Source organism: Syngnathus leptorhynchus, chromosome 21, assembly GCF_054491065.1.
Source record: "Syngnathus leptorhynchus isolate UIUO chromosome 21, UIUO_Slep, whole genome shotgun sequence".
NCBI lineage: Eukaryota > Metazoa > Chordata > Actinopteri > Syngnathiformes > Syngnathidae > Syngnathus > Syngnathus leptorhynchus.
Window position 1 is genome coordinate 6,795,946 of NC_141215.1, and position 22,165 is coordinate 6,818,110.

Sequence of the window (22,165 nt, forward strand, 5' to 3'; positions counted from 1 at the left end):
TGACATCGGAGTTCACTTGGGCTTTTGCCTTCCGTAAGTACTTGTGACGTCATGAAGAAATATCTTTTTGAGAGAGATGGTGGAAATGGTAGAATGGACGGTCATTCACACATAATATCTGCACTATGCAACTCTCTGAAATGTCTACCTAGCAGAACGAATGTTCTTGTACTGACAGAGCAGCAGGTGCTTGAATGTCTTTTTGAAGGTGGCGTTGCACAGGGCGTAACAGGCTGGGTTGATGGTGCTGTTGATGTAGCACAGCCAGTAGCCCAGCGTCCACACCGTGTTGGGGATACAACTGGAGCAAAAAGTGTTGATCAGCACCATCACGTTGTAAGGTGTCCACGTGGCCACAAAGGCTACTAGGATGGCCATGATGGTGCGCGTCACCTTCTTTTCCCGCGACGGAGCCGCCTTCTTCTTTTTGGCGGGCGGCTGCTTTGTCATCTTTACAATCTTGCGGGCCACGTGGTTCTCCCGCTCTGAGGCCGGCACAATCTCCACCGTGGCATTGGATGGCGTGTAGCAGTTGCCCTTTGGGGATTTGGCCTTGATCTTGATGCAGGTCAACTTGGAGACACCCGCCTTGGCACGCTGACGGGGTAGCGGACAGCCGGGTTCAGGGGCAGAATTGGAGGCCGAAGGTGGCGCATCCTCATCCTTCACATTGGAAGCGGCCGCGCTGCCCGAAGTGGAGTCATTGGAGCTCTCCTTTTCCTCGCCGGCTGCGCAGATCTCTCTTGTGGTGTCGTCACCCTCGGTTTCCGCCTCAGCGGTGGAGGAAGGCGCTTTGCCGTTCTGCATCCTGCCGTCATGCTGGTTGCCGCCATCCTCCGTGTTCTGGCTCTGGGAGGCTGCCGTGTTCTCGGCCGGTATATTGTTGTTGTTGGGTTTGTTCCTGCGCTTGGCGGGCGACAAAGGCTCAGCGGTTCCTCCCGATGGCTTGCGATTATCCTTCTTGACGCGGCTCTTGCTCGCCCTGGAGATCTGCCAGTAGAGCTGAATCATGATGATTACGGGCAAGTAAAAGGCGGCAATGGCGGTGCCAAAAGTGACGGCTGCGTTTGAGAAGAACTGAATGTAGCATTCCTTCTCTGGCACTGTCCGCCCGCCCACGATGAACTGCCAAAAGAGGATAGCTGGCGCCCACAGGATAAAGGACAGGACCCAGGCAGCAGCGATCATCATGCCCGCCATCTTGGTGGTCCTTTTTACAGGGTAGCTGAGTGGCTTAGTGACGCAGAAGTACCTGTCAAAGCTTATGATGAGCAAATTCATAACGGACGCATTGCTGACCACGTAGTCCAGCGCCAGCCACAAGTCGCAAACCACCGGACCCAGAGGCCAGTACCCGATGACGATGTAGACTGTGTACAAGTTCATGGAGCAGAGTCCAATAATGAGGTCGGCGCACGCCAAGCTGAAGAGGAAGTAGTTGTTGACAGTCTGCAGGTTTCTGTTGACCTTTATGGAGAGCATGACCAGGATGTTGCCAATCACCGTGACCAGGCTGAGGGAACCGGCCACCAGCACAATGAAGACCACCTCCACAGTCTTGTAAGAGCCCTCGCGCTCCTCTGCCGCATCAGTGTCGTTGCCTTCTGAGGCGTTCCAGTAGCTGAAATTCAGTGCATCCATGGCATCGGCTCCTGCTCATCGACACCTCCCACTCGCACGGAACCTGCGGAGGAGCACAAAAGAGAATTTGTGATGAAAAAGATCTTGATACCGTTTGAAAAGAAAAGTGCTGTCACTTAAGCGCATTAACATTCTACTAAGCTGACACGCTGCCTGAACATCTGTTTGATAACTTCTGAGGTAACAATTGTTGAGGCAACGCTTTCCATTGTTATGTTGTGTTTTTAAATTGTGCTGTCAAGGCACCTGCAGATCTCAGGAGAATATGACATTTAAATGGTAGAAAATAAATGGAACATAGAATTGGTACTGATTAAAAAATGATAAAAATGAAATGGGAAAAAAAGAGAGAAATTGTTATTGTGAACCTAAATTACACTTCCTACCCAAAATGCTAGACAGACCTGTGTGTTTTCAGGTACCAAATTTTCAAATGCCATGTGAAACTCGATTCAGCGGCTGAATAAAAATTTTGAAAAAAATCACTAACCATAATGACTAAAATGAGTGATGTTTGTGATGCATTTGAGTTGACAGTTGTGAACATTCACTTATCTGCAGTGCCAGAAAACCCCAGCGGTGGCATTGGGGCATGGAGCTAAGCTGGCCTAATCCCCATAAAATGTTTAACGCCGCTGATTTACGCCAGCTAAGCACGGCAATACAAACGGGACACACTTGTTCCTCGCCCAGTGGATTACAGCGACAGTGCAGATGGTCGCAACACAGTCCCAACGGGGGATGCTCTTTAGCCTCCACCTAAGCCCCGACGCACCTGAGAGCTCGGACACTCGCACAGGAGTCCAAACAAATCCATCTGGCGTCGCCGTTGTCACTCCCTCCTCTTTCTTTGACTGGCTGCAACATCTCTGCATGTCCCCGAGGTGCCCAAATGGAAAGTTTTTTTTCTTCCTTGCCGTCAACTCCAGCATGCTGAGTGAACGGTCGCCTGGGGAGATCTGCGATGACTTATCTTAGCGCAGCTATCAATCATTCGCCTCCCCTACCGCGCGTCCGGCCCAACCTCATCAGAAAGCTGACGCCAATGATCGCACCCTTTGACTGATGAACATAATGCCTGTGCCAGCCTCCTTTCAAACCGACATACCTCACGCGGATGCCTAAATGGCTTCTTTTGTCTCAGGTATTAGCCTTCTGGACGCCGCCGTGCGAATAAATGAGCTTTCTGTATTGTTCCCTGTTCTGATTTGCAGTTTGCTCGCTAGAGCCGAAAATTGCTTATGGCCTTTGGGGAGCACAAAAAGGCCAAGCTCGCCCTTTCACAGCCACCTTTACCCCCTGCCTTCGGTGCTTTACACAGGTGAGCAGAGAGCGAAAGCAGTGAGATGACAACACCGGCCTTGCCTTTTTAATTTGAAGCCGCGTTAGCGGGTCAGCGCTTTTTCCTGGCGACACGCAACAGGTGGCGCTTGATGCCTGCGTCAAGCTCACCATGTGATTTGTGAGCTCGGCAGCTGTGCATTTAAAACAACCCATACGGACGCGTCTCTAATGCTCTGAGTTCACACTTTACATCTGCGAATCCCAGATAAATCCCCGGGGCACCTGCGCCCCACTCCCCTCATCCCTAGCGTTTGCATTTCCATCATTGGCCGGCGCTCTCCATCAAGGACTAGGCCGGCGTTTATTTGCCATTTGCTGACGCGCATGACTGGAATGCCAAAGCTGTGATTCCAGCTGCACAGCTGGGACATGGAGAGTATGGCATGGGTCTGGGATGCTCTCAAGATTTCTCTTTTTACAAATCAAGAAAGAGGAAACCAGTTAAAACCCATCAACATAGATGGGTCAACATAGACTTGCAGTCTACAGTCGTATGCAAAGGTTTGGGCACCCCTGATCATTTTACATGATTTTTCTTTATAAATCATTGGTTGTTCAGATCATCAATTTCAGTCAAACGACTTGGGATTTCTCAAGGACCCCCGGCAGTCCATGGACTAGACGTCAACCCTGAGTCAATGTATACAACAAAAATCCACACTGACGCTTGAGCGATTGGTCAACCAAACAGTGAATGTTGTTGCAGCTGATTTCTCATTTCCTGTTCCCTGTTTTTGGAACCTAATGCTCCAGCAAATACTTGACACTTGACTTTTGAAGCTTGGGAGAAACCCTGGATAGAGGACAGACAAATACCTCAGAATCCAACAATTAGCTCTGCAGAGTTTGTGTTCTGGTAACAGAAGTACACTCCCAATTTACATCTTCTCTGTAAACCATAACCTGGGAGTATTACAATCAAGGGTACACAAATGGACCTTTATCCTTTTCAAAACTCGGTTCCAGGAGAAAAAAATGCACCTCTTTGTACTGTACGGTATCCGCTCGCCTGTGGATTAAACCTCTGTGTTAAAAAAAAATAAAATGGACTTCTCCTGTGCAGCTATTTCTATACTGGCTGCAGAACAGTATTCAACCCTCGAAAGTGTGATTAATCATGTTTGGCACCAGTAGGCTTGCGTGTGTTTTCTATCAGAGGCAAGGTTCTTTAAGGTCGCCGATTGTTGCATTACAGATCAGCGAATATCTAATTTCAAGAGCCGAAGTTTGCCAAATGGGTTTTTGCCAAAGGTGTCAAACATATCTCCTGGAAGCAGGACTTAAGTGGGGGATCAAATCCTGACAGGTGTAGCATCATCCCTCCGCTAATCTCTCGGCACGGGGATAAATGAGAGGCGGGTTTCGAGAACGTCGCCTAAGTGGGTGCTGTCACGATGCGGCTCGACTTGACGGACCGTCGGTCAAGGATTAACATTCCGTCGGCTTTATTTCCAGCGCCGGCGCGGGGTGCATTGATGCGGACTCTGATGGCCACACGGATTGACGGCACCACGTCGCACTCACGTCTGACACTTTGTCACCATCTGCTGCCTGTTATGCGATGAAGGTGTGTTTTGCCTCGCTTGTTCCCATCTGTGGGCCCACCGCAGTCAAGACTGAGGACTGTAAATAGCACAAACTGTCCAAGGGCAACGTTTGCTTTGCTTCTTTATCGCTTTGCTGTGAATCACAAGAGGACGTGTGGGGGATGGCTGGCCAAATGCTGAAACAATGAAGTGGAACAAATCACCCCCCACTCCACCGCCGCCGCGCCTGCCTTTTCTCTGTCGCTGCTATCGGCCGCTATCTTAATGAGTGCCAGCTTTCCATCGAGGGCGAGTGCAAGCCAGCCAGACGAAGCAATACATCGCAAGACGTGGAAGGCACATGCTGCGGGGGAACCAGGCTTTGCCATTAGGAATATTTAAAGTGACACCAGTCTGTCAAGAGGAGACCATTCCAGGGCTTGTTAAACAGTTAAAAGTCAACAAGTACCTTTTGTGCAGCCACGCTGCTGGAGTATGGACCTTTGCTTTTTTGGTTTGTTTGACCCAGTTAGTTTTATTTGCTAGTGCCATCAATGCCCCAAATTGGATCTAACAGGATTTAATAACCACGCCACAGATGGTGACCTTATTGTTAGTGTGAAGCAGATCAAAAACAAAACAATGTAGCAAACACTTTAAAACGGCTTCAGCTGAAACCCCAAAAGTAACACAATAGTGCAGAGCCTCTTCTCGGCCGGCTCTCCACGTAATGAGCCTGCTCATCGGAATGCACGCGAGCCGAAGAAACAGGTGAATCCCAGAGGCAACGTACAATCTAATCTAGCAAGGGCGCGCGCTAACGGCTTTCTTAGGAAATGATTGTAACGGGCAACAAAGATAGGAAGGCGCATTATGCGGATGCATTATGACGGTGTTCCCAGCCTAGCGGAGGATCCATTTCCTCTGAGTTCACTGGAGCGGAAACAAAGGATGCCTGTCAGCAGTCAACGAAGGCATGTTTTGTGGGATTAGGTGGTGACGATTTAGGAATTCTGCATTTGCACAATAGTAGTAAATGCATCCATAGGGTTTTGGCCATTATGTGTTCAACAACACAGCATGTCTAATGATGGCACTGTCGGAGTGGATTACGTTTCATTCCTCATGCTGGCGAATTAAAAAGTATATTTTAGCGCTAGCGCCATCAAGCTTTTTCTGTTGCTGGTGCTTCCCTCTTGAACGGCCTACCCTTGAATAGACACTAAGAAACTTTGAATCACCTGGAACCAGTCCGAATCAAAGGGGGAGGACAGAAGAATCTGGAAGACTCTTGTCAACAGCCAATACCCCAACAGGGGGTCATGGCGGATCAAGAAGTAGTTTGGACCAACAACCAAAAGAGGGGACATCTCTCAAGCCACAACTTGGAAAAGTTTATTTGTAGCCAGAGGATTGCTATTAACAGCTGCCGTGTCTTGCTGATATCTGATCAACTTTAATAAGACACTAAAGCTCCCCGCTGATGTGAAGTGGAAGCAAATTGCTGCAGGTGAGGCAACATAAGACATCCCTCCTGCCCTCACGCCTCTTCTCTGGAGAAGATATTATCTTTCGATGTATGGAAATGTGCTAATTAAAGGCAAATCAGCAGAGGATTCCTCAGTAAGTTATTATTGCAAGATTACATTTTTAAATTACACATGCAAGATGGTCTTGTCTTCATCATTGGCAGCAGCAGCAGCAGCTTTTTGTCCCTTTGTTTTCAAACGATTTTATATTTTTCCGGAGGGGTCTTTTTCAACAGCTGGTGAAAAGCAGCCACAATATCAAAAGCATTGATAGAGGGCACATTTTATATGACTATGATTCTTGGAACATTGCAGGATGTTCACTGAATTCCCCAACCAGTTTGCGGTGTGTGCTCTTTTGACACACGGGCCCCCCTGCGGATTCCCACGGGAACATCAGTCATTTACTTTGATCGCATGATCGCAGCTTGTTTGTCCGTGTTAAATGCCATCCTACCGGAATCGTATTTTGACAGTGAATACAAAAATTGGCACTGACAAACCTTTTGAAGAACAGAATTGGGACTATTGAAGTGGCCTTTTTTGTACATTTTCAAGACTTGGAGCCCCTGTGTTGTCAAGGAACATCTGTCATCTAGGAACAAGCTTCATGTTACTAACTCTAACCCAACAATGCAACTACCAGAGTGACCAAATGTATGTTGTGCACAGAGAAACTTTATGGTGCATATTTTCAATTTGGAGCCAGCCCACAGGTCAACCACGAAAGGAACAAGCTTCTCCTCGTCTCATATTTTTTCCTTTGGTCATAAAACCCAGGAAGTGAACTACCAGCCTGACCAAATATGGAGAATTCAGTTGGGCCCGGGAACCTTTTGCCAACATTTTTTAGATTTAGAGCCCACCTGTCAGCCAGGAGTGAGCTCCTCTCATTAGGTTTTATTTCCTCGGACCGACTCTCCACAGAAGCACCGCTGAAGACGGAATTCTCTGACCTTGGTGTTGTGTTATAGCTCACTGCACACTCAATGAGACATTATCCAGACAGTGTACCTTTGAGTGGAGAGAAGCCAAAAAAGAAATAGCCTTGCTCCCCGGGGGTGGTCTCCTCCCCGGCAAATATACGGCCCACTATTCTGAAGGCAATACAAAGCCCTTGGGCATGGACAACAACACACTGGAGGTTGTTGATGGGAAGGCAGTATTCCTAGTGCGCTGTCTAAATATTTATGTTGTATCTTGGCAGTCATCTGTTAAAACCCGTCCCCCCTGTGGCCAGGTACCCTTGAGACAAGGAGGGAGGGAGGCGGGGGTGCAGCGCTAGGAAATGAATGCAAATCTGGAATTATATCTCCGCGGCTGAAGATCGCAATCGCTTTCATTTCCTGCCTCATGCTCGTCTCAGTGTGACATCTCGAGGTTGTCTGGTGACCAGTCCTTGCACCCTCGCAGGATGAACCAAACAGCTTGGACTGGAGTGGAAGATGACAAAGAACAAGAAGACGGATGGACAGATGGACGATATGGTGCTACACCAACCAAGGTGGCCCCGACGTGAAACCCTCTTAACCACTTTTACCCCGGAGCACCTCTCATCAACATTAGCGACAACATTAGCAGCTAACGGGAGGATACCAGATGTTACTTCACCACAATCTGAACTCTCGACGTGACAAAGCTTCAGGCACCATGTCAATGGATCTGATCTTAATGGACATGTCTTTCGATGATCTCTCAGGGCAAATTGACTTGCTGCACAGTGGTTGCAAATTACTGGATTCAGGATTGTTTAGCAATTTGTTTGGTGGCCAAATGGAGAAGAGACAATATTACTGGTGTTGGCCCTCAATCCATGGATTAAGAAACATTTCTGCTTCATAAAGCCAAATCCTAAAAAACAAACGCACCTTTTGAATTGTTACTGTGGAAACACGAGGGGAAAAAAAAAAACAGCAGCTGTTTAATAACGACATTGTCAACCATCCTCGCTGTCACTGTCCCTCACGTTCCTGCTTGACAGCTTTATTCTTTGAGGTGGGAATACTGCCGGACTGCCAATTCTCCTCATTCTAGACAACTAATTAGCGTTTACCCGAGCAACAGCGGTGTGTCCATCTTGATGGCGGCGTCAACAAATTGCCTGCGGCCATGCGCGCCTCAGCCCAGGGAAGCTTGCTGTCGTTTTTGATTTTCCTAATTTGCAAATTTTGATGTCATCTGCCCTAAAGGCAAAATCCATGGAAAAGGCCCACCGTTTGACCCAGTTTATAGCCAAGATCATCTTCGTTAACGACAAATCTTATGTCTTTTACGGAAAACTTACGCTGGGCTCGATGATACCCCGACCACCACCACATCAGAACAAGCTTGAAGACTTTTTCTTCTGAACGGATGCGTTAACTCTGAGGTCGTTGGTGATGGAACGGAAGCGACAGTTGTGCATTATAAGGTTGTCGTGGAAATTCCCAGGAATGGCCTGCTTCATAACAATGTCAGGAGCGTTTTCCTGTTCTGTAAACGTTCATATGGTAGGAGACCTTCTAGCTATAAAATACCTGACTCATACTAAGTGACTGTATTGCGCTGTAGTTTTTGCTATTCTTGGCAGAGGATAAAGATTGTATACCTGAGAGTTTTATTGTCAATGTACTTGTGCATGCATGAATAAAGTAGACTTTTTTTCGATTTAACAGAAAAAAAAAAATTGCCCGAATAACAGCTTACATCTGGAAAAAATCAGTGCACTTGTATCTCAAGGCCTCAAAGTATTGAGTGGTGATCTATTATTTGCAAAGTTTTGCTTTTGGTCCTGTTCCTTAACCCTCTACAAATAGTGTTCACTGTAATCGATTTTTCTATTTTCCCCCTGTCGCTTAATCCCGAAGCAGATATGCAATCACAAGCGGGCTCGATTCAAGTGGCAGCGAAAGCGCTGCCAGTCGGCAGCGTCTTATTCCCGCTCGCCACAGGTCAAGTTGTAGCAATGTCAAGCGTCAAGCTAAGATGCACTTTGATTGCCCGCTAATCTGTCCGCTACCCGGTCTTGACGTCACGCGCCACAGGCGGCCGCGGGAACACGTTCACAGTTGCCTCGATGGTCCCCGGCCAGACGCAAGGACAGAAAAGCACCTTGTCTTGTTTTGAATAAAAGAGCATTGTTGTAATTTGACGGAGAGTACGACGGAAGCGATGTCGAGTGACGCAGCGGTGGCGATGAGAGCAGAACGCGACTGTTTGCAGGGTTCTTATCTTGATTGCAAGTGCCCTCGGTAAACAAGGAAAAAGGGCCGCCAGGATACACCGGGAGAGCTTATTTGACGACGAGTGGAGGCACATAAACGCAACATGAAGTTATACGGGGACAAAGCAAATAGCACACACAGTGAGTGATCATTGTCTTGCTGACGGAAAGAACACACTCCCTCTCATGGCTCATTTAAAAAGGGAGAGGAGAGCAGCCGGCAATTCTCTATTCTCACAAACTGCCTGGGAAATTAAAACCACTGAAAAGCTTTTATTTTTTTACTTCGCTGTTTGGTCGAGTAAATCTGAGCCATAAAATCCAGACAGCAGCTTCTTACATAATTGAGACCACTGTCTAAAATTCAATTAAAATGACCTCAAAATACTATTTCTTTATTTCCAGTATGTTTTCCTGATATACTTCAAATAGTCGATAGTTGAGGAGTTATGCTCCGGATCAAGACACTGTCTATTTTTAGAATGTAACCTTCACCAATTCTATGGCGGCTATCTATCCATTCATTTGAAATGTCAACACTCCACATTGCAACTGCGTCTCTGAGCCTTTTCGTTTTCTTCAATTCAATTGAGCTAATAGTCAACAATGTGTTGTCAAAAGTGTTTTAATGTCACCTTTGACTTGTCCAAAATGAAACCGACAAATTGACCGTTTTTGCTGTAGTAATACCTTTTCAGACCATTAGGGGCAGTCAGTAGAAGAGGAAAATCTGAGTTATTTTGTTTTCTTTGGTACTGGTTTCATGATTTTGATTTGTTTATTCTCCAAGCTCCCTCTGTTGATTTTCCATTCCCCTGCGGAGCGCTACTAAATGAGGTGTAACACACATGCGTACGTACACACATGCAAGACACACATTTAGACAAATACACACATGCACACACGATACGCCACAAGGGTTCCAGCCCAGAGGGTGGGATTTAAATGATGCCACAATTGATTTTAAAGTGACAGCAAACATGGCTCCATCTTTTGTGGGTCAGTCAGTGAGTTACCATGGAAACAGAAATACATTTATGTTTCTGTTGGTGAACCAAAGATTTCACGGGAATGCCGCCATTACTAAGAAATGAGGGTTGGATTAGCAAATAGAGTTCTTGCTTAGCATGAAACCAGTACAATATTATTTTGAGTATCGTAGTCACATTTATGTCATGTTCATGTTTTGACTTTCTTTGATGTAAGCGATGTAAATTGTACCATGGCGAAAGGGGTGCCTTAATGTGTCGCCACCGCCATACGGGGGCGCCAATTGGCACTTGGCGCTATCAGCCATGTGCAGCGCTCCCTCAGTTCTCGCTGTGCTCTTTTGAAAGGGTTTAAGAAGATAATAAACCACTTATGAACGGCTGACATTTAAGCAGCAACATGGCCGCGTGTGCACAATGCGGTCTTTCCGATTAGGACATTACATATGAGGTCAGCACCCTTATCAGCGCTATAAACGATCCCTGAGAGCATTAGCATCATTAGTGAGGGGGTGGGGGATTTGTTGTGCGAGGTGGGCTTCTTTCAGGTGAGTCTATTGATCCGTTTTCAGACTGCAAACGTAGGAGTTTGCATTCTTTGCGCCTCTTGCGTAACCGCCACTACTTTTTTTTTTCGAAATCTTTTTTAAAGCAACGTTGGCCCGTGCGGGCGTGATAAAAGACGGCTAACGTTTAGCGCTAGAAGAGCAGAAGCACCAGTTACAAGTGTCGGCATCACAAATTCATTTCTCGTGCTTAAAAGTTTCATTTAATGTTTTAAGCAACAGCTTACCTTTGCTAATTGTCATTAGCGCTAACCAGATTAATTTGAATAGGTTCAGAACAATTGATCAAAGTCACCCATGCTGCTGTCTACTTTTCGTCGCCATTGATTCTTGCAGATGGAATTAGAGAACATGCATTTTTGTGCGTGTGTGTGTGATTAATGCATGTCAGAAAAATGGATTCGATCAAAGCGTTTGGACTCCCCAGAGCTCATGATTCCATTTCTTTTGCTTGCCGCGTATTTCACTCTTTAATACAGCACAGACGGGCAGATTAGATAAGAAGCATTCCCATTCTTTTTATGAATATTTGATTCCTGGCAGCTCAATTTCTCACGGATAGCTCTAATTTATAAATACACGTCTGTCTTTTACTTTTTGTGTTATTTGGGTAAAGACTATAAAAGCCACACGCTTCACAAACTCCAAAAACGCACCACTAATGCCGATTGACAATAAGGCGGTCACGTGTAATCATCCCCAAGAACAAATTTGCCCAGAATGACTGGGATATACAATATTTGACATCACATAATGGTCCCTCCTGGAATGATTGATCCATTAGAAGGATTTTCCTGGTCCGGGATAAATTGTACTTATCGATGGCAACTGATTTTCCATGACGGTGGTTGCATAATCAACACTCAATTTGATCAAGTCTTTTCTGGAATATCTGAGATATTCCACTTTCTTAATAGTGTTTCCCAAAAGAGGGCTGCTTGAATCAAGGCCTTCCGCCCACCATTGATCCAACCTCGCTTGCACCCCGGCGACCCAGATTCATCGCGCCGCGTGGCCTCGCATGTAATGACGACGCTACGGCCGGCGACCACGCGTTATCGACGTATGACAAGCGCCTCGTGCCTCTGTGATGAATCTCTTCATATTCCTCGCTTTGAAAGCCCACTGAAACTAATTTGCTGCAATGCGGGGTGACACTCGATGCGTCGTTTGGGGGATTTAAACGAGCTAGATATTGCCCAGAAATGCTTCAACGCTAATTGTAGAACTAATAAAGGGTTATGGTTAAGATACAATATCAAAAACCCACTGAATCATTTATTAGGAAATTATTGTGATGTTTCTTCTTTTTTAACAAAATGACCGTGAACCTCAGAAAATGAATGGTAGATGAATAATTGCCCCGGTTCTTCTGGAATTTGTTGTGATAGAGGGTCAACACGGGAGAGCAAATACAATTTGTTTGATTCGTAGGATGACAGTTTTCGGAGCGATTCCACAGTGCCACGCAATGTCGACTGTTCCGAGTGCGTGCCATTATCTGCGGCTTTCACTCTCGCTCTCGTTTCTGTCCCCGCCAAAGTCGTGGGCTCGTGCCATAAATTTTCATCACACGTCACAGATGTTGACATTTCATTTACTCTGCTCCGCCGGGAATCACCTCAAATCAATTGTAGGCAGCTGAAAGATATGCAAAATCTTCCTAACAGGCATGCCCGCGGGGTTAAAGGCAAGTGAACGTTATGTGTCCACTTGAGATTAATTCGAAGTGACCGGAATGCAAACGGCGATGAAGCAAACGGTTGAAGATGTAATTCCCTTAGTAAAAACGTTAAAAAAAAAACACTGTTCTTTTTGGTTAAGACATCAGACAAAAGGACAACGTAATCGCTCAAAGGTTCAGGTGTTACAGGCAACAGACATTTAACCTGACAAATGCTTCACCTTTGACAAACTGACGCTATTTACTCAAACCAGCGGCATGTAACTCGGCGGCCGCGCAATCTCGTTCCTCGACCGTCCTGCGAAGTCACAGCTTTTGTGTCGTAGTCGAATGAGATCACCCGACGCGATACACGCAAGGTCTTAAAAGTCAAAATAGAATCTCCCGTTTCCGTACGTCCGAAATGAGTCTTATCTCCGCGGAAGGTGGCCCATCCATCAGCGATTCCTCGCGGCTTATCATTCTGGCCAAGTTCAATCGCGCAATGATGAAGTCAGACATTCATCAAATGCTGACACCTCACATTCAAGACCAAGCCGCACGACCTTTTCCACCATCGCCAGTTTGGCTGTGCGAACTAAGTGCATCTCAGAAGCAGTCGCAGAACCGTTCTGCCCTCCCGGCCGACTGCCTCTGCATTCGAGTTAGAATTTACCGAATGATATTGACACGCTGAATCGAAACCCACACAAGAGAGTGTCGTTATACACCGAGCATCCCAGACGCGTCGCTTGAATGACTCGGCAGTCACGACATTGATCCAACGAACGACCGCCAGAGCTTTCCAGAAGGAAGACGAGTGTCTCTCTTATTCATTTATTTATTTATTTTTTTACTCCTGCGGCGTGTCATAAAATACTTTGGGAAGACTTTGGCTTTTTCTGATGGATGAGCACGAGGCTACCAAAGTGCAGTAAGCCAGCTGTGACGCTGGAACGAACGCAACCCATCATTCCCTCTTGTATTGTCAGACAGGACATGTTTTTTTTTTTTCTATTTCGGGGGTAGTGAACTCATTTTTTCCCAATGGAAAAACAAAACAAACATAGTAGCAAATGCTTTATAAAAAGCTGTTGGCTTTAAACTCAAAAGGAGAGGAATGTAAAATATTCGGTAGGAGTACGTAAGAATATCGGAATTAAAACTAATAAAAGTAGAAAGACGTACATGGTGCTGGCATAAAATTCGTTTTTTGTTCAATACATTGTATCATCTCAAACACGTTTGCAAGGAATAATATAATGAAAAAAATATTACCGTAAAGAAAAAATGCCAGTTGCCTTTCACTTAGCGATGCGCACCTCTCGCGCTCACTGGCGCATAGCTGCCATCTTGACAGCAAGTCACCCATAAAATTGCATTTTTCATGTTGCCCACACAGCGAGCGGCTCCAACACGGATGCAAATTAGAAGTGTCCGTCGGCAAAGGCAAAGAGGTTTCACCGAAGATTATAGCGAGGGCGGTAGCGCCTTTTACGGCTGTAATGATGATAACGCTGATGAATGGTAATGATGCGAAAGAGCGGCCTCATCACGCTCGCTCGCCAGGCCTTCACCGCCACCCTTTGTCCAGGCACAATGCGCCCGTAATTCCCTCCAAAGCACCGCTAATGTTCCGTCTTGTAACCTCGCAGTGCAATTACATGGGTGATCCTCGCTCGCCTTTTTGTCGGGACTCGGGAAGTTTCAGGCTCGTTCTCCCCGGGCACGTTATTGCCATTTTTCTACCAACGGATAATTACAAATGAAATGGACCTACGGCAACAACGTGGACAAGTCAGACATTTCAAGGAATATTGCACAATTGAAATATTTGACTCGGCACTCAGCAGGCAGAGCTGACCTCTGTTCAAACTTTGTTGCGATGTGTTTCATGCTTGTTTCACAGAACGGGCGTGTCAAATATCAATCCCATCGAATTTACATGGCTAGATTACATTAATCAGCAAGTTCCAATAATGAGCTGCGGGGCTCCCGCGTTTTTCCTCGCGTCTTCATACGCCAGCCCAATCTATACGACATACATAATTCATGTTCGCGGTAGCGCCGCCATAAATAGATTTATCATCACGCACTAAACGAATGCCGGAGTGTGAATAAATGTTGAAGGGACACCATCTATCTCCTGTCTGACACACAAGTGGATTTAGCGGCGTGAATAATTCAGAGTCGGTGAGTGAGAGAGACAAAGGCCCGGTACGTCACATGTTGCTATATCAAAGAGATATTTGGAGGTGCGGACGCTTCCGTCGGCCCACTCTTAACGCGCACACCTAATCAATGGCCCGCTTCCAATAATTACTGTTTACTTGAGCTCATTATTCCACCGCTAGCAAAGAAAGACGCAGCCGTAATTGGCGGTTGCCGGGACGGCGCTGCCTGTTGTGATGCCGTGAGCGGAGGTCAAGAGTGTCCGCCTCTAATTGTCTGACGTGTGATCCAAGGATGGACACCAAATCGGGCGTGCGTCGTATGTTGACATTTAGCGGCTAATTAACAGAGCGACCGGTCGCAGGTGCTGCTGCTATGTGGGAGCGCTAATCCGCCCGAGCGAATCCCAGTGATACGGCGATGATTAAAATGTATAAGCATGTCGGTGGTTTTCAGAGAGGCCGTTTTCAACATACATGTATGCATATAAATCCACCTTCTGTCTCTGAAACTTTTTGATTAGGAGACAATGCATGCAATGAAGTGAACGGCTAAAAAGCCAGTTGTGGCTTGTTCCCCCAAAGGTTTTTACAAAATAAACTTAGTAGACTTTTCCTTCATGGATTTCAATTTTGTACAAACAGGTACTTAGTTGCAATCATATCAGCTATATATATGTAAGCTCATGTGTAAAACCGAGTTTACATTTTTCATTAAGAAAGAAAACAATAACTCCCAAATACCAATGCTAGCATTTTTTGAAGCAGTACTTCATTTTTTACGTACTATATAGTAAGTTTCTGACTAATTGGCTGTCACTGGCAAGAAAATAGGAATAAGCACAGGCCATCGATTTATAACAATACCATTACTGTATCTTGTTGCCCGCTTATTTAAGTTGTCTGTGTCAAACGCACACAGAAAACACACACACACACACACACACACTTTCCATTTTCTCTTTATCTTTACATTTTCCGTCTCAAGGCGCGCAGGACTCGCACACTCTCGGTGAGTGTATCTTGATTAGCGCCCGCCTGTGCAATTTCCTGCTAGATTATTGAGACGGATTCGCAAAAATATCAATCAGAGCAAGTCGGCCGCTTGAAAGTGGCTTTCATTAGCGGTCAGACACTTTTGTTCTTGTCGCGCACTCAAGGGCAATGTCATAGACTGCACCGCAAGCCCGTTAGCTCCCTATCTCGACGGTGACAGGAAGGAGTCCATTTCGCAAGTGCAAAAAGGAAAAGTTAGTTTGAAAGCTAAATCAGTTCAAAAACATCATGACAAGCTAACGCTGTCACATAAAAATGCAATTACGCAACAACTATGTCCACAAATATTTCAAAACGCTTTCATGTAAATACACATGAGATCAAAGTGCTGTCACGTCAACAAACGGCATCAGATGAAAAACTCCGTCACGGGGGCCATTACGTCGCAATTTGTTTCGACTTCATGACAGCCTGACGTTGGCAGCAGGCAATTCTGCTTGACGTATGATCATGCGAGCGGGCTACAGGTGGCAACGGCGCACACGTCGCCACGTTAACGTGCGCCACGACGAACGTGGACCGACCGTGGTTCTTGCGCGCGTCGCTGAATAATAGCCAACTTATTTCGGCTCGCCGGATTGATAGCCGCGAGCGCGAATCAATCAGGTGCGGTCCGCGGGCGCGCACTCTGTCTGTTGGTGGCGATACGGATAACATGTCAGAGGACCTTCTCCATCATGTCACTTTAAGCGCAATCAATAGTGCTTCCCTCACCGAGAGTTGCTCTTCTTCTCCGCACTCCGCGATCGATAACCCGCTGACCGGCGGGGCTCCGCAACACAAAGCCAGGCGGCATCAAACGCTCAGTGCACACAGGTGGATGTTTTATTTATTTTTTTCCCCCTCTCTCACCAATGTTGAAATGCCAAAGTAACAGGTGGCACTATAAAAGACCACTTTAGCCAATAGAAGCTCAATAGTTGTAATTTTTGGATGTAACAAGTCTCAATATAGACGGAATGATGATCTCTTATGCTAGCTAACGTCGAGCCAACTCGCAATCACAAACTTATTATAGTTCAATGTCACCCGCGACAAAGAGTGCAAAAATAACCTCAGGGAACGAGCCAAGTACTGAGTCATCATATCCGGAGTCAAATACAGGATTATTGGATACACGATCTACTTTAGAATTTTTTTTTTGTGATGACAAACATCCACTTGATTCTTCAATTATACAAGCAAGCCCGTGGCCTGTGTTGTTGGAGACGAGCATGCTCTAAAAAATTCAACAAGCGCATATCTGCACGCCTGCAGGGAGGAGGTGCGCATCTTAACGATGGCATTAATTGCCTGGAGGATGTCGCTCACTCATACATATTTGACACTTTTAGCCGCATGCTGGCGCCGTGTCTCGCCTCTAATGGATGCCGTTTGGTGCCTCACCGCATACGGATCAGCCCCCCCCCCCCCAACGGTGTGCCCTACCCCCCTCGCCCCAACTAGCACCGCCGCTTAGCCTCGCCATAATGGCAAACGAGAGCCCTCGACGCCGGTGTCGGGCCATCAAACACCGGTCGCAAGTGTGCACGACAGTGCCTGATAACAAAGCGACAAGTGGCCCCCGAGTGCGAGCGCGTCGGACACCGTGTCCTCTCACAACCGCCATTATGCCAGTTCTCGTGCAGTGTCAAATGGGATGCGTTCAATGACTTTTAAAATGCTAGACGTCGGGGGCAAGGATGCTCACCAGTGCATGCTTGACCGTATTTGACCCACATTTGACCAATCATTAGGGATAGGATCGGATATATGGGTGGCATAGTCCTCACCACTGGTCCGATTTATTTCAGGACACATCACACGGTTCTGCGTCACAATATGCTGTCTTTTTTTGTGCTTGCATTTTGAGAGTTCTCTCCCCTTCAGCAATTTCAGTTTGAAAATGTGTTGAAGTGTAAGAAAGGCAACGCTTAGCATTCTTTACCTGAGACGATCTCTTCCCGCTCAGCGATTAACCTCTCGCTCCTGCGGCTCTGTAAAAAGAAAGAAAAGAAAAATGTTTAACTCTCGTCGAGAGGCTCAAGGTCTTCATACCGGCCAGACGCGTGAGCCGTAATAATAAGTGAGACTGAGGAAACTCGACTACATCAAGGAGGACTCACTACTGTCTTTGGTGTTCTGCATAATGAGAAAGTATGCATCATTTGCATTTGCGTGTCATTTGCGCTAATGGATGCTACCAGCTAGGCTGAGTAGAGCGCTGCATTATGTAAATGTAGCGTGTCTGTACATTAAAGTAGAAGCAACGAGGTCTGAAGAATTGCTTTTTACAATTCCGAGACATCACTTCAGACCTGACTGTCGGCGGGCTTGATCCTGTCGAGATGGATTTTATTGTGCTGGTACTTACAGGTCCAGCAGAGCTGCTTTTGCATCTCGGAGGGCGGGCTCAAGTGCGACTTGACGCCAAACGGGCCAATAGGGAAGTGAGGGGCGGGTCTTCCTCCAGCTCTGCGGTAATTCGTCATGGCTGCTGCGCAGGGAAAGCCGTAGCGTTAGCAGTTAGCATCTAAGATGAACCTAAGAAAGTATGTACTCTCGATCCTCATGGATTTTTATAGTACTACTCTGGCATTAGAATTTTGTGTCCCTACGTTATTGCATAATAATGGTGTTTGGAGCAAAACGCCAGATTTTCTTGATTTGGAGGATTTTAAAGATGCCGTTGAAGGCTCTAATGAAGGTGAAGATATCAGAATGTTGTGTGCGTGTTTGCTGAGGAGATGGACTTTGCTGATAATGGCCTTAGCCGTTGTTGTCTCATCACACGGCCTTGTTTCCAAACTAAACAGCTGCAGCGGGGTGGAAAAAAAACTAATGAGCGTCATTCCGGGAGACTCATGGCGAAAACGTGCCTAATGATCATTGCCTCGGCATCTCTAATTCATTTATGATGTTCTCTAATCGTCGCCGCTTAGTCTTAAAACGACGTCAAACGTCAGATTGAGGATCCGAGCTTAACGGATCTCATCGGCACACGGAAGGCCCGTTAATAACGTCCCTCGCGGTTGGAAAAGTGTGCGTGGGCTGACCCCACGCCATTGTGCTTGTTTGCACTCCATCTCCTCCATCTCCAAGGATTACCTCTCACCCCTTGGGGGGAGGCTGACAAAGGAGCAAAAGAGGGGGCGGGGCTTGTCTTGCAGGAAATCTGCAGGCCTCATCATCAGTGTTGACTGAGATCACATCTGCGGCTAGAAGAGCAGAACGCTGCCAGCTCACACTCAACACTCCAAAAATTCTTGTAAAAAAAAAAGATGCTTCTTGGCAAGGTGTCCAAATGAAAATTTAGGAGTTGAAACATTTGTAGGCTTGTGCAATTCATTGCACAGATGACAATATGCGTCAACCTTGAAGTAAAATTTGACGTTTTTACACGAGGAACTTAAAGCATTGTCGGCCAAACCTTACTGGGGGGAAAGAGTACTTGTTTTCAGCAGATAATTGAGTTTTGCGGCGGAACAGCTGCCATCAGGCACCTTGGAGGTACACGCATATATAATTAGACCCTGACGAGCTGCCAGCAAATTCACCGCCGATTGCGTGACGACGAACACGGCTTATTCGGCGTGTTATATATATATTTTTTACCTTATATGAATTTATGAAGTAACTTTGGGAAAGTTTGTTTTTCTGGGAACATTTGGCCCACGTTCGGGTGGCATTAGGCCAGATGAGACAACGTTTTGTGGCATGAGCTAACATGATGTTGGCGTTATTTTAAAACTAGCAGAGTGCTGTTCTTGCCAATAAGCAAGCAACGTGTGAAAGCGAGTGAGCTCAAATATGAGAGAGGTGATAAATGAAAAACAAACGCAAGAATGTGAGGAAATAACACCTACGTTTGGAAAGTGTTAGATGCAGCAGCTGATTTACTTTCTAAATTCAATCTTATTTAATGTCATTTATTAAACTTTGTTACTTAGGACTGCGACTTTTGATAATGATTTCAACCTTTCTTGAAAAGTGTGCCGCAGATATAGGCCTTAATTTAATTTACTTCAATTACTTCCAGCTGGAATATATTTTTGGGACATTTTACATTTAATTTCATTTCATTCTAACTTTCTCCTTTTGTCACCACTGCTCGGGACGCATTTTAAGAGCGGAAAGCGAGCTAACCCCCTTCAGGTAATCCAGCAGTGTAATCCAATCACATTTAAACCCTGTCGGAGAGATATTAAAGCCTCACTTTTAGATTAGTGGAGTTCAGTCTTTAAGCCTTTTTAGAAGGAAAAAAAAACCGAGCGAGTTTTCCGAGCGTCTTGGATGGCGTTCTTCATTTGCATTCGCTCACTTCTTCAATTTGCCCTTTTTAATTGTCTCAAACCTCCTGCAAAGTATATGATTATTCTTCACAGTGAATAATTGCACTGAATCTACTCCAGTGACGGGCTGCGTGTTTGCTACTTGGGCCTCCACTGGGGATTTAGTCCAACCTCTTAATACCGCCGCCATCACCAAGCAATTATAGACACCATCAGTGCTATACAAAAAGCAATGATAACAGAAGTCGGCCATTTTTAAAAGTTCCAGTCTGCAAATGCACTTTCTCCCTTCTTGCGCGCGTGGAAGCAGTTGGTGGATGTTGGCAAAGTGTTACAGAAAACAATCGAATGCTGCTTCAGATGTCACCTCGGCAGAGGTATTAGCGTGCTGTCTTGCTATTAGCGAATTTAGTCCACTTGATTAAGTGATATGCCGTTAATCCAAACAGAAAACAGGCACGTGATTATTCCCGCTCTCGTTTCACGCAGATATTGACACTAACGTCTGATTATCCCGTTTTAATCCCGTGTCGGGATTACAGTGTATCGTCTTCTCGAGACGCTGTAAAGCTTGCGGGGAAAAACTGTCCCGCCAATTAGCGTTTGAGTGGGCGGGAAAAGAAGATGAAGGTGATGCATTTCCATCCATGTAATGCATTTTTGGCAATGCAGCACAAATGCACAACGCCAACTTTTTATTAGCTTGTAACCTTTATCACCATGCAATTTTTCCCCCCCCCAAATCCCATTAATCCCACTTGGAGATATGCCATTTTTGGAAAATGTCATGTGATAGCGCTTCACGGATTTCTCTGGAAGAATGAAGCTCAGAATAAATTGGATGGGTGGATAGATGTACGTACAGCAGATAAATCGACGCACCCCTGTTCAAATGACAGTTATTTGGAAACCTGGAATAAAATGAGACCAACATGCAACGTTTGTAACAGTTTGGTTAACCGATGTCTAGATGCACTCCGTCAATCAGGTGGGAAGACAAGGTCGTCTCGCTTTCCTGCAATTTGACGCACTTTACTCGCGGCATCGATCGCAGGGGCCAGCGAACCTCAACCAGGTGGAGGTCTCATCCCCCAGTCACCTATAATTGGAAGCGGTTAGCGGGGCGGGATGGGTCGGGATTACCAAGCAGCTCGGTAGCGGCTGTGGCGGCGGCCCGTTGCCAAATGAGACTCAAGCGAAAGTGCCGATATTGACTGGCTCGGGGGTCAGGCGAGTCGTCTTAATTGCTTCGCGGGATAGCAAAGTTCCCGTCAGACTTTGTCAGTCACAAACTTGACACGAGTGGAATTTTAAGCACTACTACACTGGCTCATTATGAGACCTGTAATTAACGCTTCATTAGCGGCGCAAAGGTCAACCCGTTCCACTCCGACCCAGAACGTAAAGGTTCCAGCAGATGCAAACAGCGGCTTATCCACGGAGATGCTATCTATAAATTATTTCTCTGCTTGTTGGACTGGTGTCGTGCTGGTCATTTATTTCCCAAATGCTCCGATAAAAGGTTGATATTCGCAAGGGCTCTCCTGGAAGCGGCAATGCAAAACAGTGTCACGCATATAGCCTAACATCGCCCGTCGTCTCGATTGCTTGGGGACGCCACGTGCAAAAGTGAAGCGTCTCGAACAGCGACACTCGGCCCGACTTAAACGACCATAATGAATATGGCCGCCGCTCTGTCAGGTATTACATTCTTGCGACTTATCCAACAGGAACCCATTCCCAGCTCCGTCTTCCCCGCCGTTAATTGCAAATTACGATGTCACTTTTCTCGGGTCCGTCGCGACGCTCCCCGAGAGGGCCGCTCGTCCAATTAACTGCCGGCTGCTGATTTATTTGGGCACTTCTTTTCTCCTTTTGTGGACCGGCTCGCCTCCCACTTCATCATTCCGCTTACCCCACCTACCTCCCATCACCGTAGGTATCCGCCCGGTTAGTCGTTTCTGTAACGAAGTCTCAGAAAAGTCACGTTCGTGTCCATTTAAACGCAAAGGTTGGGGGAAAAACCGATCTTCCCTGAATTACTCCCTTCTCCGTCTGCTTGTCACGGCATTGATGAAGCATCTGGACCTCCCTCGACCCGGTCACTCCCACCTGACAAGCCGGGATGGGCGGCACCCAAGAGGACATGAACGCACTTAGACACATTTTCATCTAGACGCTGCGCCGTGTTGCTTCCGTTTGACCCT

At 46.4% G+C, this 22,165-nt stretch overlaps 1 protein-coding gene across 1 annotated transcript; it reads right to left on the minus strand.

Annotated features, from left to right (window-relative positions):
- Positions 1-67: 67 nt before the first annotated feature.
- On the minus strand, positions 68-1,641 carry chrm2a (cholinergic receptor, muscarinic 2a). The gene has a single exon (XM_085902085.1). It carries the CDS (start codon positions 1,639-1,641, stop codon positions 145-147), a length of 1,497 nt encoding a protein of 498 aa, XP_085758211.1. The 3' UTR covers positions 68-144.
- Positions 1,642-22,165: the final 20,524 nt, after the last annotated feature.